The sequence below is a fragment of the Typopeltis vanoorti genome, chromosome 12 (assembly GCF_054136105.1).
Source record: "Typopeltis vanoorti isolate ZY-2024b chromosome 12, IOZ_Tvanoo_1.0, whole genome shotgun sequence".
NCBI classification, from domain to species: Eukaryota; Metazoa; Arthropoda; class Arachnida; order Uropygi; family Thelyphonidae; genus Typopeltis; species Typopeltis vanoorti.
Genome location: NC_143560.1, coordinates 39,804,018 through 39,824,462, shown reverse-complemented (window position 1 = coordinate 39,824,462; position 20,445 = coordinate 39,804,018). Strand labels below are relative to the sequence as shown.

The following is a 20,445-nucleotide window of genomic DNA, read 5'->3' as shown; positions in this document are numbered from 1 at the left end:
ATGTTCACATTCATACGTCTATTTTTCCTGTCATACCTTTTATTATTGGTTGGTTCATTCAGTCTACTTTTGTTCATGCACTCTAGCTACTGTTTTGCTCTTTCTATCGCATTATTCAACAACGCGATCTCACTCAATGCATCTATCTCATCTTTTTTGTTCTCTGAGAAACCATTTATACTATCATTCACACTTTCTACATTCACACTCTCACAATTTTCATGTACAACCTTGCCGTTTCTTGTCATATCCCTATTTCCTTCATTCTGAAGGTTGACAAAAATATCACACTTAATAAATATCACAGCAAAAAAAAGGCATTCGGAACAAGGGGAGGAGTTTTTGACATTGGTTAGTTTATCCTGACCAAAGGTTATTGGTATTGGTATTAGTGAGACATGGCTGACAGAAAATGTTTTCCAGTATGATAAAATGTGAAGGGTATTATGTTTAAATATCACAGTTAATAAAGCCACGTGATTGCTTGAGAAAATTGATAAGAGAGAGAGATTTAGCAAAATAGACAATGGTGCAAGCTCCAATAGCTTGTCACAGAGAAATTTATGCAGAAAAGAAAAGGCAAACAGAGTGCAATGTACAAATTTTTATATTTAATTTTTGAGAGATATTTCTTTAAAGTTATAGATATATTTTTGATGTCCCAGATAAAGGGAATAGTAATAGTATAACTATGATCTATATGTTAAGAGGGATACAAAATAGAGCAATGGAGTCATAAAAGAAGAATGGTTTGCATCTGAATGGATTTGCTGTTCAGAGTCTGGAAAAAGTGTTGTTGAATGAAGTGAAAGTGGATGTGCAAAATCAGAGAAATTAGAACTTTTTTTGGGGGTGGGGGGGGGGGAAGCTGGCAGATATCAGTAAAGCAATTGAGTGTAAGAATGTGCATAAAATGCCTGAGTTAGTACTGCTACTGACAAACCAGAATGGGATGTTAGTATAAAACATCAGGATAGTAGTGGGGGCCTTAGCGGCTTTTGCACTTTATATACACTAATTCAGGAGCATTCGGAACAAGGGGAGGAGTTTTTGACATTGGTTAGTTTATCCTGACCAAAGGTTATTGTTATTGGTATTAGTGAGACATGGCTGACAGAAAATGTTTTCCATTATGATAAAATGTGAAGGGTATAATGTGTTCAGGGAGGATAGAAAAGAATGGTGGTGGTGGGGGGAGTTATTGATGATAGCTGATGAACTGCAACCAAAAAGAATAGAAGTTCAACTGCAGGCCAATGAAAATAACACATTTGAGACTATCTGGTGTGAGATAGAGGCCAGCAGTACATTATGATGCTTCTATAGACCAGGGGATTGAAAAGATGATGGGAATAGTATGCATTCTCAAATAAGCTCAGTGAGTGGAGGGTGGGTAATTATTATATAGGGAGACTGTTTCAACTATGAGAACATAGATTGGAAAGAGGGGAACAGAGGACACAAGGGATGAAGGAAATAGAATTTATACGGTTACTAAGGAATAATTACCAGACAGCATGTGATGGAATATAGTAGGTGTTTCAGAATGGTAGATTTAATAATTGCATCTGAGAATTTGGCCACGTTGTTGCCATATGGTCTTGACCTGGGAAGTGGCTAAATGTGTGGAATTTTCAGTTAAGAAGAGGGGGGGGGTATATGTGGAATTTCAGAACTGGTAAATATATGAAAAGCTTAGGAGAGTGTTTGGATCAGTGCCATGGCATGTGAAACTGCAAGAGCTGGATGTTGATAGCACATGTGAAGTGGTAAAGGAGCGTTTGAGAGAAGTAATGGCAGACTGCATACCTAGAGCTATAGTTAAATCAAGTGGGGGTTAAATGGTTGAACATCATCATTAAGCTGGAGCTACAAAAAAAAATAAAAGAAAAAATTGTGGAGAGAATTCAAGGAGAAAGGTGACCATCAGGCACATGAGCAGTACAAAGCACAGGCCAGGAGGGGTAACAAGTGTGGTAATAAAGGCAACAGCAGAGTATGAAAGAAAATGAGGAATGCAAGCCAAAGATAATCCCAAACATTTTTTTTCTATAGGTTGTGAGTAAAAGGAAGAATGTTTGTGGCAGAATGATTTTAACGAATGCCAATGGTAGTATCTGAATCAGTCGAAATAGTAGAATTACTAAGTGAACACTTTGCAAGAGTATATCATCCAGGTGGAGATATTGCAGTAACGAGAGTGACAAAAACTTATGGGAACTGAGGTAAATGACATAGAGGTGCATAGCATATTACAGAACCTTGATGTGAATACAGCTATGGGATTAGATGATATACCAGATATTGAGTGGTTCACTGACAATTCCCGAGCACTTTCATGTAATGAAAGTGCTCGGGAATTGTCAGTGCCTTTGACCACATTGTTTAATCTAAGTTTTGGCTCTTCCTAAGGGTGGAAAGAGGGAGAAAATAGTACATTGCATAAAGGAGGCTTCATGACTGATACAAATTATTGACTGATTGATCAGCATATCAGGAATCATAGTCAAGGTACTGGAGAAGTTGGTCAAGAGCAAAATGCAGTCATGGATAGATAGAAATGGGATACTGTATGGGGGCCAACATGGTTTTGTGAAGGGTAGGTCTTACCTCAGTAACTTGCTCACATTTTATAATACAGTGACAACTGAGCTGGATAAAGGTAATGGGTTTACAGTAATACTGCTGGACTTCGCAAAAGCTTTTGACAGGATACCACATGGAATTCTAATCGATAAGCTGCAGCACATGAGGATGGATATTGAGGTGGGTAAAGAGAGTGGTAGATGGAGAGATAGCAGATAGTAGTTTATTTAGGAGTAGAGTCCAGAGGAAGGCCTGTGGAAGGAGTAGAGTCCAGAGGTTGGTAAAGATAGGATCCAGAGGCAAATGACCAAGATGATAGCTGGTCTATGGAATGAATCCTACGAGAACAGGTTGAAGATCTGTGGGTTACAGAAATTGGTTGATAGGTGAAAAAGGGTTGATATGATTGAGACATACAAATTACTCAAGGGTTTTTAGAAGATTAATTCAGAGGATATTTTTCAGAACAGGTCTGATGGTGGGAGAACTAGTGGCCATCCTTGGAAACTGAGCACGAGTGTAATTAGCAGCGGTGTTAGAACTAGATTATGTTCTTAGAGAATGATGAATGAGTGGAATAGATTGCCAGAGTCTGTTGTGGGTGCCATGACTGAATGGGTTCAGAGCAAAGTATGATAGATACTCTGCAAATGTTTGTGCTTGGCATGATGTTTAAGGACTCCATGGAGTAGCCTGTAATAATAATAGGAGTAGGAGGAACAGGTATTTATTTTATTTTATTTTTTTGGCATTATAGTCATCGAATAGGAAGGTATGACAAATAAAAGTTCAGCTTTTTAGAGAAACCTGGTTGGAACATAGATTGGTGCTCCACTAAGTTATTATGATTCCGTATTATTAGGAGAGATAGATGATGTAAAGGTTTGAGAATGTATCTATCTATGCAGATAGGTCTTTTGTAAACTGAGAAAGAAAGTGCTAGAAAAACACGTGATTAAAGTGTCTAAAAAAGCTAGACCATTGTTATTTTCTTTTCTATAATGAACTTGATTCTAGTTTGCTGGTTGTTCATGTGGAGGAGAAATAAATCTGATATATCAGAGACTTTTCGTCTAATGGAGGAGAACTCATTGTCAACTATCTTAAGCCATGTAAAAGATTTAAGAATGGCATTATCAAGAGCATGTTTTTCAAAATGTTCCATATAAAGATCGACTAGGAGAGATGAGAAAATAAAGCACATTTCTATACTTTCTGTCTTTATATTTGATGTTCTTCCAAGTGAAGTAGCTGGAATGGATACCAAAACTGAAGAGATCGGTAATAGGTAATATTGGGGAAAGTGGACATTTTTTTAAAGTAATACTAATGTGTCATAAAAGGAGATATTGGTGAATTTATTCACCAATATCTTTTGACATCACTTCTTTAGAAGTGATGTCAAAACTGACCATGATATTAGTACTGCTTTAAACTAAAGTTGTTCATGTAGAATTTTTTATATGAAATGAAGTAGCGCTATATGGGGGGGGGGGTTAAAGATTTAGCTAATTGTTTTGTATTTAAAAAAGTTGGGGTCAGGAGCATTACTTTTGGTTATAGAGGGTTATTGGGTTCATGAATTCTAGATAATGTGTATATCTGTGGAGGGGACAGGAACTAAACAGGTTGATTTTTATTATTTTATTTTATTATTTTTTTTAAATTTGAGGGAGGATGAGATAACATTTTAAAGTATTCTTGGAGTTAATGGAGTTGTGAGAGTGGGGGGATGGAAAGTTCTGAGAAACCACCCCTAGAATAAAAATGATATTAAAGCAACTGATATAACCACAAGAAAGAACATATTAGTTATAGAACTAATAATATAAAGAACATATTATTAGTAGCAGAGTTATGAAGTTACCTTCATAACTCTGCTACTAGTATGTTTCTTCCTGTTGTTATATCAATTGCGTTAATATCATTTTGTTCTAGGTGTTTATCAGAACTTTCTAGGCCCCCTTCCATATAATATAATATATTGTTAGTAGTGTATTGAATATTGAAGACTATAGTATCCTTATCAGATCTACTAATAGATATATTTTTATCTTTATGTAATCTATAGAGCATGGAGAGAGGGAGAGAGAGAGATTTGTTTCAGGCAGCAAAGCTCATGCTCTTGTAAGGATGTTAAGTGGGAAAAAATGAAACAAAACAACTATATAGAATTAAAAATTGTATTTGTACTTAAACTTAGCATCTCAGTCTTACATCCAAGCATATATGTTGATTATCACTCTCGTTGGTGTTTTTTTAAACAGATGACAATGTGCATGATATAATAACTATCATTATCATTAATTTCTGATAATGCAGTTTTACATGGTTAAGTTTGCATTATTACTAACTTCCTATCTGTGATTTTCCTCCAGAATAATCTGTTATTTGTCAGGACTCCATTATTATCAGATTTTGTATTTCAGTCTTCGAATGCACTTCTTAGCATCTATCTAGATCTTCCTCTGGTTCTTTTTCATTCTAACCTTTCCTCTCTCATTTTAAATGCCCAAACCTTTGGATTAGCTCTACCCCCATATTTTTGAATGCTAACAGTGGCTAATTTCTCTCATATTCCACAGAAATTTATTCATCTCACTCTCCACCATAGCACTTTTGCTTATCTGTTGTATATTTCCATAATTAATTTGCCATTCTCATTAAAGATTGCATCTAATAAGGTGAAATATTTTACATGTTCTGAATTTTTTCGATTGATAATGTGCTGGTGATGTTTTCCATGTTCCTGCTTATATTTATAGTTTTTTGTTGTTGATTTTCATGAAAAATTTGTTACAGCAGGTATTTGGTGTAGTTTTAAGAATTACAGTGTTGTACTGAATTTGTTTAGGACTCGAACAACAACAACAACAACTGCATAAAGTAAGCTGCTAAGTTGAATATCTCCAATTTTGATATCTAGTTTTATGCCAGTTTCCTTCATAATGTTTTGTGTGACTCCTACTGTATGAAGTGATTTTGTAAATCTTTAGTGCATTCATACCTTGGGTAGCTTAATGTGATGTATATTTGATCCATATAGATGAATAAGATGAAGATAATGTCCACTCTTGTCATATCTTGCACCTGGGTTTACATCAAATCATTCTCCTGTTTTCTTGACTGTAACTTAAATAAAGGTGTTGTTTCGTATAGTGCTCTATTTATTTATCCTACATAAAGCATTTTGAACAACTTTTTCTTTTACACCTGTCATATATGCCTTTTCTAGATTTTAGCTGGACAACTTGTATATAGAGTGTCATGTGAAGTCATTAACCTTTATATACAAGTTACCCAGTTGTGACGTTACTTCACACACAGACTTTGTTTACTTACACTTGGATAAAGAATTAAACCAAAAATATAATTTCTTGATATCTTTAATTTATAGTATAACCAAGCGGGAAAACTTTCAACATCTATCTCTAATCCAGAGTATTTTAGTAATAAGGGTGTGACACCTTTTTACCTTTTTGTTACTTGTATATGGAAATATGACTTCTGCATTACTTCAACCTTGGGATCACTTCTGGGTCTTGTTCCCACTGATGAGACCTCAATTAAGGTTGAACCGGTCTGGGTAGTAACCCTTCCCATAATGCATAGCATTATACATGTCTGTAAGGATATGTGCATTGCATTGTGGGATACTAAGGCAATTGATATGAATTCATTAGCCTCTGTGTACAAGTAACCCAGTTGGGAAGTGACTTCACGTGCAAACTTTGTTTGCTTACACTTGGATAAAGGATGAAACCAAGAATACAGTTTCTTGGAATCTTTAATTTATGCAATCTTGTTTAATTTGTAAATTTTAAATTTAGTTTGGTCTTCAAAAGTCAGTTGCTAAGTGCAATGATCTTGAAATAAAAGGTTGAGCTTCCTAAAATATTCCTTTTTATCTTGCACCATCAACCACATCTTTTGTCAATTGTAGTTGATGATAATATTGCATTCTGTTTGAGAGAGAGAGGAGAGGTGAGAGCTTGACATCATTCTTGATTAGCCTGGAAGAAGGTGTATAGCTTTGATTAAGTGTGTTGCTTCAAAACAAATTTTCCTGAAAGTATTATAAAGAACATTTTGAAAGCTTTTATCGAAAAACCCATTACTGGCATTCTTTTAGGAGCAGCAATATAATCAAGGTATCTGAATAAAGATATAAAACAAATTTTATAACAAATGATATAAAAAATATCATTTGTTAAAGGCCAACCAGAAATTATATATTTTATTCATTAAAGAAGAATATGATAGTTTTTTTTAAGTCCGTTAAAAACTCCGAACTGTCTGAGAATATTTTCAGAGTCATAATTGAAAGTTCATAAGTTTTTTTTTTTTTTTTTCTTTGAATACTTTATAAGTTTTTTGGTTTTGTGAGTCTGGGTTTTCATTATTCTGTAAGAACAAAAATATATATGGTGAGCTTCAATAAACAAAAATATGTGTTTAAATCTGAAAACAAGTAAGAATTATTGTGCTGGTCTGTAAAATTAAAAAAAATATATATTCCATTAGTTTTCCTAGTCTTGTTAGAGAAGAAACTCTTCTTGGAGGACGTAAATATTAATACAAGATGGAATAGTTCACATTGACAAATAATAACACAAAAAGCTTCAAAAATATTTTTGTTATTATTTTGCTTTCTACTAATGGTATACTACTTGATCTCTCTTCCTGCTTGTAGCATTCATTTTCTTATTTTTTTCATCATCAAATTCCTGACATATACCTTCAGGGTGTACAGGATCTTATGATAGTGATACATGAACAGTTACATCATTACAAACTTCCTATCAACAATTTTCCTCCAGATTAGCCAGTTATCTGTCAACATTCCAATTTTATCAGATCTTGTATTTCTGTCATCCAAGGCACTTTTTATGGTATCAGTCCGCAATGAATTGGTCTTCCTCTGTCTCTTTTTTTCCCTGCCATCCTGGCAAAGAACACTTGTTTAGCTAATCTTTTCTCTCCTATTCTGTTTAAGTGACCATACCACCTAAAATTAGCTCTGTTAACACATTCCTGAATGCTAGCAATGCCAAGTTCTTTCCTAATATCCTCATTTTTATAAAATAAGATACTACCATTGATGCCACCTGTTCAGTCCCCTAATCTTTCTCAGGACTCTCATACGTGTGGTCTCCAGTATTTGATCAAGAGTTTTATTTTTAACCCAGTTCTCAGATCCATAAGTTCTTTTTTTTTTTTTTTTTTAATTATTATGATATTCTCTTTTCATAAGTTGTATTGAAAATAGTAATTGAAACTTGACATTTTTTTCTTTTCTTTTTTTTTTTTCTTCTTCTTTAATCTGACTCCCACACACAAAGTCACAATACCTATAGCTTATAAATGCTGTGTGTGAGCAAGAGAATAAAAAGAAAGAAGGAATTGGTGTAAATATATTTATTTATTTTTATTTTTTTAACAACGGATGGTTGTATTCTTTGGGGAAGGCAGAAGGAAGACTGTTCTAAAGAACAAAAGTAGTTGAAATAAACAGGAGGTAGAGAATTTGGTTTGGTGAGTTTCAAGCTGGACTGTAAAAGAGTGTTGGTTAGTAGTAGCTCTTGTTCTTATGATTTTGGAGGAAAGTGGAGGAATAATATTGATCAATTCACCAGAGACTATCCATTAAAGAATCTGTAGAAAAGGCATAAAGCAGAAACTGAACATCTTGTGACAGGGAATGAAGTAGATCTGTAAGAGAGGAATCATTAATTAACCAGATTGTCTTCATTTGGATAGAATCAAGTAGTTTTAGAGCGGATTTTGGTACCACCACAAATATGTGAGCAGTATTCCATGGTTGGGCAGATTTTTGATTTGTATTGAATTAACAGCTGTGAAGGTGTTTCTTGTTGACAAAGTACATAATGTTTTTCAGTGGCTGCAGAAGCTGTGGTTGAAATGTGTTTGTGCCAGGAAAGGTTGGAGGTATAGGTCAGTCCAAGAAGGGAAATCTAATCATGTTTGGATATCTGAGTATTATTGAAAATTAAGAGGCAGGATGTGAGCTCTTTCTTGCTAGAAATCAGTCAGGACAGTTTTGGTAGCATTGAAGTCTACAAGATTATCCTCTGCCTCATTGAAATGTAGCTAGATCGGAGTTCAGGACATTGTTTCATGGTGAATCTTGAGGATTCCAACAGAGTACCACAAGGATTGTCAAATGAAATGGCATTAAGAGAATATGCAGTCAATTATTGGATGCTGAAGTAACAAGTTATAAAGTCGACTGCATCTACATAAATGTAGCCAAGTTGTGAAGATATTTCATGTATGGACTTTTATTTGATCATTGTTAAGTAAAATAAGGATGAAGATAAATATATAATTTCTTGCTAGCTGTAATTCCCCCCCCACACACACACACTATAATTGGACTATTTTCGTTGACAAAACAATTTGAATGCTAGTTTGTTTTGTTTCAGTTGAATCATTTTATACAAAACAAAATTATATCTGCACTATCTATGCCAAAAATGGTTCACTTGCTAGGATAATGGAATTGTGTCACTACACAAGAATGATATTATGAAACACATCTTTTTATGATTGCTTGCAGTCATTTTCTTACTCATTTGACTAACTCATTGCATCAAATTGATTATTTGTCTCTAAGCTACTACCCATTCTAAGCTTTTTTTTACTTTAAACTTGATTTTCTCCATTTCAACTTTCCTATATCCTCAAAGCAATTCAAATTACAACATATGTAGATTTCTTTCCACATAGAATAACATGCAACTTCTCTCATCCTGTGTTATATGGCATTATAAGAAAGTCAAGTGGTATGTTTTTTGTGAGATCTGTTCATTTTCCATGGTAAGATAAGAGTTCTAATTTAGTTGCAACAGTGTATTCTTTAAGAAGGGCCATGTCTTTATATTGACATTTTTTTGTGCCTTGGCAGAAAAAAAACTTGATTTTTTTCATAATTTTCACTGGAAAGGTCAGTCTGTTTAGAGAGTTCTTTTAAATGCATAACCTCAAAACTCTCAAACTTTCATTGGAAGCTCACAGTAAGTTTGTATAAGGTTAGTAAACTAGAGGAATTACTCATTGAACAGAAGAACTTTATTTAAAAAAAAATTCAATCAGATATTTAAAAAAAAAAAGATAAATAAACTACTTGCAGAACCTTCTTGCCTCCCTAAACAAATGCAATTTAGTTGACACCAGTGACATTACCTCATGTAAAAGGCAGCAGTGAAATTTAACACCAATTTTAAAACAATATCAGTTATTCACGAACTTGTGAAGAGGATTCCTAAATATGTGATACAGATGAAAGATAAACTGGATCATCTTTTGTTTTCCTATCATCAGTACTTATTGAATCCATTGCATTTATGGCGCTCCTTGCATTGGTGAGACTGAAAGAACAACATATCTCTGTTCAAATGAACACAAAAGCTACATAAAAAAACTTATATACTTAAAAAAACTTACCTTACATGCAGTTATGAAAAACACTATCATCTGGCAAGCACTAAACTATTATATAGATCAAAATTTCAGTCTAAAATACTGTTTTTTAAGGCTGCTGAAGTACTGAAAAACCATTTAAATAAAAATGATGGGATCTTAGAATGTGGTAAACTCTTTAACATGAAAAGGATGTCAAAGTTGTTGATCATTGATTACAGCAGGTACACTACCATCCCTATGGAACATTTGGCATTTTGTGGGAGCATTGGGCATCAATAATCAGTGTACTGCAGCTATGTGATAGGCACCTGCTAAACATATTTCAAAATATGAAGCACTTATTACATTGCATGTAATACCCAATTAGCATTTTGTTTCATATTGAAGTTATTCCTAGACTGGCCACATGGATTTTATTGAAATTGGAATATTTGGAGTCCTTACACATTTTTTCCAGTCCATCCTAATTTTTGTTTCATTTGAAACATTTGCTGAATCCTGAAGCTGCTGTTTGAAAATATATAATGGCATTCCACTCTTGTTGGATAAAATTTGGTATTTTGGAAATTCACAAAAATGTCATCATGAAATTCCTGACATATCTTTAGGGGGTCTTTCAGGATCCTATGATAGCACTACATGAAAAGTTACATTATTATTAACTTCTTATCAACAATCCAGATTAGCTTATCTGTCAACATTCCGATATTATCAGATCTTATATTTCTATCTTCTAAAGCACTTTTTACTGTATCAATCCACCTACATCTTGGTCTTCCTCTGGGTCTTTTTTCTGCCATCCTGGCAAAGAACACTTGTTTAGCTAAGCTTTCCTCTCTCATTCTGTTTAAGTGGCCATACCACCTGAGATTAGCTCTGCTAATACATTCCTGAATGCTAACAATGTCTTTCTTAACATCCTCATTTTTAATATGATACTGCCATTGATGCCAACTGTTCAGTTCCCTAATCTTTCTCAGGACCTGTGGTCTCCAGTGTTTGAACAAGAGTTTTATTTCTAATTCAGCTCTCAGATCCATAAGTTAAAATGGTTTGAACACTGTCTTGTATATATCTAGTTTAGTGTTTTGGCTAATCTCTATCTTATTCCATATAAATTTATGCAGATGACATTCTACCATACCAGCTTTGCTAATTCTGCTGTCTATTTCCAAATTTAATTTGCCATCTTCATTAAAAATTGTTCTTGGATGGACCTGTTGCTTTCATACAGGGTTTTCTCCACAAATTCAGATCACAAAGTTTCCAGCTATGGCAGTCTTGAGCTGTTCTTCTCCACTTGTTTCCTATCACTCTTTAGAGGATCTTCCCATCTAGTTGGAGGCCTACTGGGTTTTTTCTTTGTTGATTTTGTATACCAGTTTGTGACATGGTCGGTCCACTTGTTGTCATATATTGTTTTGACTACTTCTTTTACTCTGGTTAATTTTCTGATAGTTGTATTTGTGATGTGATCTTTTTTACTTATCCCTAAGATTCTTCTTTCCATAGCATGCTAGGTGGTTTGAAGACAAGTTCCTTTTTTTGTTTGGTGCTCCAAGTTTCAGAGGTGTAAGTTGAAGATTGGAGGACACAACTGTTGAACATGTTAACTCTTATTTTGATATCTAGTTTAGGATCTGTGATTATGGATTTGATATGGTTAAAAGAGGTCCATGCAGCTCATTTTCTTTTAGATATTTCTGAAGAAATATCGTTGTTCGTGTTTATTATTTGACCAAGGTATGTGTAAGATTCTACACATTGTGCTGAAATTATTTAGTTGAATGGTGTGGGTCTGGCAGTATTTATTTCTCATCCATTTGGTTCTGTCAGGGTGAATTTTTAGTCCCATTTTATTACAAGCATCATTCACTTAGTGAAGTATTGCTTCAAATTGCGGAGAGTTTTAGCTATAAGTATTATATTGTCTGCAAACATAAGTATTTGGAGCATCTCACTATCTATATTTATGCCACCTTTTAAGTCATTTTTCCATAAAGTGCTTTCTAGAGTACACATAAAAATGATTTGGTGATATGACATCTCTTTGTTGCACATGTGAAGGTGAGGATAAGTGGAATTTGACTCAATTGGGCCATCCGGACTTGACCAAAAATCCCATGATCACAGGTGAATATCAGTTCCATCAGCATTTTTGATATGACATGTGTCATAAAAGCCAAGTGAGGCTCTACCCAAAAAAATTGTGCCTAAATAACTGAAATGTTTTACTTGTTCTGTAGGGTTCTCCATTCAGGATGTAGTTGATGTTTTCATTTCTGATTATTTTCATTGTCTTTGTCTTTTTAATGCTGATTTTCCTTTCAAATTTATTACAGCAGTTATTCAATTCAGTCAAGGAATCCTACCGACTTGTCCTGGATTTATTTAAGAGTATAACATCATCTTCATAAATTAAAGAGATGACACCAACATCTTCAATCTTGTTCAATACTGCTTTTCTTCATGTGATCCATATAGATGATGAATAACAGTGGGGATAATGTACACCCTTGTCGCACATCTCACTTAACATCAAACTATTTTCCTGTACCTCCTTCATTTCTAACTGCTGATTTACAACGCAGAGACTTTGTATTGCTTGATATAATATCTCATTTACATCATATACTGGAACATTTTGAACAGCTTTCCTCTTGGCACCTTGCAATATGCCTTTTCCAGATCTACAAAACTTAAATATAGATCCTTGTTATATTCCCATGATTTCTCAACCATTTGTCTTGAAGTGAAAATCTGATACTGATAACCTCTGTTTGACCCGAACCTAGCTTGTTCTCCTCTACAATTTTTCTTAACCATTTCTCAAGAATACCAGGAACACTCAAAAAATGGCCTCACCTACTCCCCATATACGGGAATAAAAAGGCATTAGCTGATTTTTTTTTTTTTTTGATGGTATTAAAGTTTGTTATGGCATATCAGTTTTGGTTTCCATCAGAAAATTTGTAGAAAAATGCATGGAAAACAAAATTATATACCTAAGCCAAATTTATATTGACATTTGCTATTTTTATTTTTTATATTAACCTCATATATGAGAGAGCAAAACCTGTCACACAAGATTGTGTAGACTAGGGTTTCTCAAACTGTGTTCCACGGAACACTAGTGTTCCGCAGAAGGTGAATAGGTGTTCCGTGAGAAGTTCCGGAATTTGTCATTTTAGTTTTCTAAGCATTTTTCATGAATAAATATTTTATAGTAGAAATATTCTGAGGAGAATAATATTCGTGAATATATCAAAGTTCAGATCCAGAACGCCTAATAACATCTGTGTATCATTAATTTTCACACATCGAAACCTTTCAACATTTGGGAAAGGGAATACCGCTGTTTACGACCGGTCATAAAAATTGCCTGCAAGCGGATCATAACAATGAGTTGCATATCCACTATTCTCAAAACTGAAGGAAATGACATCTGTGTGGCAAATATCAGTGACCAAGCGGCATATTTTTAAACATGGAAATATTCATGAATTGTCGTTAATTTTCACACATCGAAATCTTTCAACAATCAAGAAAGAGAATACCGCTGTTTATGATCGATCATAAAAATTGCCTGCAAGTCAATTTCAACAATGGGCGGCGTATGCTCTGTTCTCAAAACTAGTCGAAATAACATCTGTGTTGCAAATGTTAGTGACCAATCAGCAAGGAGTATAAAGAAAATTTTTCCACTGAAATTGAAGATCAAGGTAGTCTGTATCCAGTTCTCAAATCTAGTAATGCCGGATACTTTCTTCGCAAGTTCGTATTGCAGTGTGTAAGTGCTTGTTCTGAAACCGGAGTTCCGTGATTTTTTTAAAAGGTAACAGGAATACAGAGTTAAAATCTAATATGAATAAGAGACAAGGCACTTTTCTTAATTTTGGTATTAAGAAATCTCTTATTGAAGGTGTTTGTGATGGAACAGATAGTGAGTTATCCACCTCAAGCCTACAAAGATCTCCAGGATGTACAAAAGGAGGGAAAAACTATCACACAGAAGAAAAAGTCTGCATTCACTCAAAAGTACTTATAATATAAATTTTTGGTGATTAGAATAGGATATGTCAATGAAAATCAGCACAAATTAATTTAATGATGGTTTAATTGATGTTTGTTAATTATCAATTATTAATTAATAATAAAAATCAGCTAAATTACCAATTAATTATTAATTAATACATCACAAAATAACCAAGGTGTTCCGTGAAAATTTCAGGATTTGTGAAGTGTTCCATCATAGAAAAAGCTTGAGAAACCCTGGTGTAGACAAGTGGTTAAGAAGAAAAAGACAAGGACATAAACCAAACATTAAGAACATTAGAATGTCAACATAAACATTCCATAATTTTTAACCACTTGTCAGATAATATTTCAATTTGTTCATCAATGATATAGGAAAGGATTTGAGAGGAAGTGTTCACTTGTTTGCTGATGATGCAAAGTTGGGTAGAGCAATTGTGAGTGCACAGGATGTCAAAATTTTACAGGATGATTTGGATAGTTTGGAGGACTGGGCTAGGAAAAATGGATGTCAGTTTAATGTGGCAAAGTGTAAGGTTATGCACTTTGGGGTGAAAAGAATAGCAGCAGTATATCGCATTGGTGGAACCGTACTCCAGGAGATTGATGAGGCCAGGGATTTGGGAGTGTTGGTGGATAGGGAGTTGAAGTTTAGGGGGCACATTGCAAAAGTGACTAAAACAGCTCACCAAATCACTTGGCTTCTGAAAAATACTTTAACGTGCAGAGACAAACAAGTTGTTGTTCCTCTGTATCGAGCCTTGATAAGACCCCATCTGGACTTCTGTGCCCAGTTATGGGCACCAGGGTTTCTTTGTGATGGGGAGGAAGTGGAGAGGGTCCAGAGACGAGTGACCAAGATGATAGCAGGTCTGTGGAATGAACCTTATGAGAATAGGTTGAAGATCTGTGGGTTGCAGAAATTGGACGATAGGCGAAGGAGGGGTGATATGATTGAGACATTCAAATTACTGAAGGGTTTTTATAAGATTGATCCAGAAGATATTTTTGAAAATATGACTGGTGGTGGGAGGACTAGGGGCCATGCATGGAAGCTGGGCAAGAGCGTGGTTGACAAGGGTATTAGAGCTAGGTTTTTTACTTGGAGAGTAGTGAATGAGTGGAATAAGCTTCCAGAGTCTGTTGTGGGTGCTACGACCGTGAATGAGTTCAAGGCAAGATATGATAGATACTGTGTGAATGTTGAATAGTTGTTCCAGACATGATGTTAGGGCGTCCCTCGATGAGTCTGTCGACTCCTTGGAGTTTCCCGGAACAACAATAATAATAATAATTAATTACTCTTTTGTGAATGATGTAAATCTGTGACACATATCCATGATAGGTCTCGTTAAAACAACAGAAATATTGACAGTTTAAAATTCACTTCTAAATACTTTGAAACAACTTGCCATCACTGGTATGATGTCATTTACATTGTGCAACTAGTTCTAGGTTCAAGAGTGGTTGATGAATGATCTCCCTCCCTCCACCAGGAGCCTCTGTAGCTCAGTCATTAAAGACAATGCCCTTTGATTAGTAAGACTTGTGTCCAAATTCCCATGTATGATATGAAGAACCTTTATTAGAGCTTTTCAATGGAAGGCAAGATAGTTGGTTTCGTATGAGCTAGTAGGTCTTTTCCTTGCAGAAACTTGGATTTTTCATTTCACAGAGCAGGCAAACTGGTTAGAAGACAACGGAAGATCTAGTACTGGTCTTAAAGCCTTAGTTGCTTCAGCTGTAATTCACTTCTCCCACATGCTATTAACTCCATTTTTATTGGCAATATGAATTAAAATGATAATATTTCCTCTTTGGCTTGATGAAAGTTAATGAAATTTGGTGTTTGAGATGAAATGTTGAAAAATTTTATCATGGGTTTCAGTTTTCATCAAAATCTCTTTAACCAGAGGAGCTTTGTTAATACATACATACATGGATGTACAATGCATGGAAAATATGTATGCACCTGTCACTTTGTCCATATTTTCTCCATTATGAAAATACATCTCTTTTTTTCTAAATAGTAAATTTTCTTTATTGTAATAACCAGTTATGAAATTTTTATTTAATCTAAATTCAGTCAACTATGTACTTTACTGAATAGTTATTCTAATTTTCCTTTACAGCAGATGGATTCTCCTTTAGACATCAGAATATTGCATTACAAGCAGATTATGAATCCTTCCAGCAGGTTATGGCCCAGCATGCAGCAGCAGTATCAGCAGCTAATAATTCTCCTTTTCATTCGGCCATGGCTGCACAAATCCCTACTGCACTAAACCTTTCAGTTAGTTCAGCTAATCAAGGTTATTCTTCTGCAATTGCCACATCATTAGCAAACAGCAATCCTTCATATCATACTTCTTATGGAGGATCTCTAACAAGTTGTCGTAGTAGTGGAGGAAAAACCAAAACTAAAAAGAACCAAAAAGTGAATAAAGATGGTATTCCTCCACCAAAAAGAGCTACTACAGCATATATACATTTTACTCAGTGGTATAGAGAAGAATTAAAAAACAGTGGGAGAGAAATCCCCAAGGTAAGTACAAATAAATTAATTAGGCTACCTTTTCCAATTATTTTCTGATTAGATTAATTAGAATACCTTCATGTATGTTTTTAATTTTTTATTACTGATGCTATCACTTGAGAGTATTAATTAACTATTTTAAATAATAATAGACCATCATAATATAACAAGATTAACTAAGCAATTTAAATTTGCTGCTGTTTCCCTGGATTCGAACTAACACTACAACCAAGTAACTCACAAACTTATAAAAGTTTCTTCAAGACATTTGAATGCTTCACTGCCAGCAATTTTCTCACTTCAGAAACTATTCTTTTACAGTATCTAACCTCATTGTGTTTAAGATGTAGGATATAAACAGCAGATAGCAAACAATAAATAGCTTTTCTTTTACTTGGAGAATGTTCTTGAGATTCAGACTTTTTTATATCCGATTTAAAAGACCATATGAAAGTTCTAATGCAAGAACAAAATCATTCTCACTCTTTTTTTGGGGAGTTTGCTGTTTGAGGATGATACACATTTTTAGTCAGTCCACAAACGTTTGTTCGCATTATTTATTTATTTATTTTTATTTTTATGGCAGTTTCATTCATAAGATTGCAAATTTTATACCATGAATAGATTCAAGATTGTCCGCGCAGTTAGCCTAGTGGCTTTGCACTTCACAACCATATGCCTGGGGAAGGGGTATCCTAGCGTCAATTCCCGTCTATGACGTGAGGAGCTTAACGATCTTCCTCAGCCATAGCCAAGTTAGCCGATCTTGGACGTGGACAGCAGGGTTTTTTCCACCAGTTTATCTTGGGCTTTTCATCCTGCAAGCAGGAAAACCAGACCCATGAACACACAGGCTACAGTCATAGAAATATGGCAAGGAAGGCAATGGGAAACCACCTTGTATCATTATCTCCCTAGTAATCAGCTGCAACCCCCTCAAAGAGAGGAAGCCACAGGATCAGATCAGATTCAAGATTAGGTAAATGGATCCCTCGTATAGAAAATATATAGTGTATACATTTGCAAGCCATGTAAGGTGCTCAGTCAGAGGCATTACCACTCTTCCAAGTGAGCCAGCACAGAAAAAATAAAAAACACAAAATCATCATATCATCATCATCATCATCATCAAATTCCTGACATGTACCCTCAAGGGATGTACAGGATATGAGAGTACTACATGAAAAATTTACATCATTACCAACTTCCTATCTACAATTTTTCCGCCAAATCAGTCTATTACTTGTCAAGACTCCAATATTATCATTATCAGATCTTATATTTCTATCGTCTAAGGCAGTGCTTCCCAAACTTCTGGATGTCAGGGCCCACCTCGAAAAAAATTCGTAATAGAGAGATATATTATTATAATATTTATTGTATTTATATTCAATACAAAACATACACAGCGAATATTGCAAAAATCAAATGCATATATTACATTTTTTGCCTCTTACTGTTTGGTTCTGAAGACGATGCAGGCTGTTCTGGTAAAATATGAAATACTGTCCTTTTTTTTTTTTTTTTTTTTTTTTTTTTTTTTTTTTTTTTTTGAGTCTGTTTCTGCTTCTTCTGATTGTTCGCGGGAATTTTGTTTTTTATTTTTTATCAACCACTTATCCATCTCAGGGTTAAATTTTTTAACGTAGAATAGATCAAATAATATCACCACTTACCGATACTGGCACACCACAGACTGATAACATGAAATTAGCGAATATTACTTGAATAAGGGAATCCCCAGACCAGGAACATTTTTCTCTTTTGTGACTTTTCTCCCTTTAAGGTAATTAAACCTAATGCGAAACAGGCAGCAAAGGCAGGTTATTAAAACGTGCATATGATTGGTGCGGTAATAACAAAAGATCGCGCAACCGAAAGATAAAAGCATAGCTGACAATTGAGTTGAAATGCTAACTCTCTTCAACCGAATTCCATATGTGAAACTGCCATAACATTCATTATATATATATATATATATATATATATATATATATATATATATATATATATATATATATATATATTACTTAGTTTTAACACTTTTACGAATTTTAACACGTTCGGTTGAATTTTATTGCTGCCTTGGGAAATCGAACTCACACACATCTAATTAATAACAATAGTTTTTAGTTAGATACTGTGTTTGCCCATGCAACATATGGTTTTGTTTCAGTCTATACAGCATAGTTTCTGTATGAGGGGACATATGATTCATTAATTAGTGTGTTTTTATCCCAGTTGTCTCTAATTGCACTAGTTGTTGAGAAATATATTACACAGACTCCTCATACCTTATTCACTGGCATAATAAAAGTACTCGTTTTTATTGCCTCTGCAGTATAGTGGCTGTTAGGGAGGGGTGTTGTTTACCACTGCAAGGGAGTTACTATCTCCCCACATGAACTTGTTTAAGCTTTTTTTCATGTGTGAAGTATATGGGAAACTTTTATTGGTAACAGTAAACTAGCTCGGATGAAAGTGATAATATAAAACGAGTTTTGATATGTATATAAAGTCAATATCAACAGTTCCTGATTACGAACGTGTGATGAAAGGGACAGGAAAATTTGGAGCTTCCCTGGAGAGCATTCGAAGTAAATACAATTAACCACTGCTTTGAAATGAAACATATGAATAAGCAATATTTACTAATATTCATTAAGCGTCGAAATACGCAGGAAGCAAAGTTTGTGAACCAACACGAAGTGTGAATTTTTCCATTACAATATAAAAAATAACAAAAAAGAAATAATAAATAATAAAAGTTAAATACGTTTCTTTTAAAATAAAAAAATCTACTTAGTCTTAAAACATTTTAAATTTGTTTTCATTATTTCACGGCCCCCCCCTCAAGAAAACCTACGGCCCCCAAGGGGGCCGCGGCCCACAGTTTGGGAAGCGCTGGTCTAAGGCACATTGTACCATATCAATCCACCTATATCTTTGTCTTCCTCTGGGTCGTTTTCCTGCCAACCTGGCAGAGAACACTTGTTTTGCTAATCTTTCCTCGCCCATTCTGTTTAAGTGACCATACCACCTGAGATTAGCTCTGCTAACGCACTCCTGGATGCCGACAATGTCAAGTTCTTTCCTAATATCCTCATTTTTAATGATATTGCCATTGATGCCATCTGTTCACGCCTCTAATCTTTCTCAGGACTCTCATATCTGCGGTCTCTAGTCTTTGGTCAAGTGTTTTACTTCTGACCCAGCTCTCAGATCCATAAGTTAAAACTGGTTTGAACACTGTCTTGTATCCAGCTAATTTAGTGTTCCGACTAATTTCTTTCTTATTCCATATGAATTTATTCAATTGACTTCCTACCATACCAGCTTTGTTGATTCTGTTGTCTATTTCCATATTTAATTTACCATCCTCACTAAAAATCGTGCCTAAGTAGCTGAAATGTTTTACTTGTTCCACAGGTTCCCCGTTAGGAAGAATTGTTTTTGTCTTTTTAATGCTGACCTTCATACCATATCTATTACAACAGTTATTCAATTTAGTCAGGGAATCTTGCAAACTACTAGTGGATTTATTCAGAAGTATAACATCGTCTGCATAAAGCAAAGAGCTGACATTAACATCTCCAATTCTGAATGTCATGTTTAATACCACTTTCCTTCATAATGTGATCCATATAGCAGAGGGGATAATGTACATCCTTCAATTCTAACTGCCGACTTACAACTGAAATAAAGACTATTGCTTGATATAATGCCCCATCGACACCATATAACTGTAATATATTGAATAGCTTCTCTCTTGGCACCTTTTCATTTGATCCTGACAGCCTCTATTTGGCCTGAATTCAGCTTGTTCTTCACCAAGCTTTTCT

At 34.6% G+C, this 20,445-nt stretch overlaps 1 protein-coding gene across 1 annotated transcript in view; it reads left to right on the top strand.

The window, feature by feature from the left end:
- The window catches only part of LOC150100722 (uncharacterized), a 189,671-nt gene that overhangs the window by 71,881 nt on the left and 97,345 nt on the right, over positions 1–20,445 (top strand). Inside the window, exon 3 of the mRNA XM_090401870.1 lies at positions 16,200–16,612. Within this exon, the coding sequence (XP_090257996.1) occupies positions 16,200–16,612 (413 nt within the window). The remainder of the gene's footprint in view (positions 1–16,199; positions 16,613–20,445) is intronic.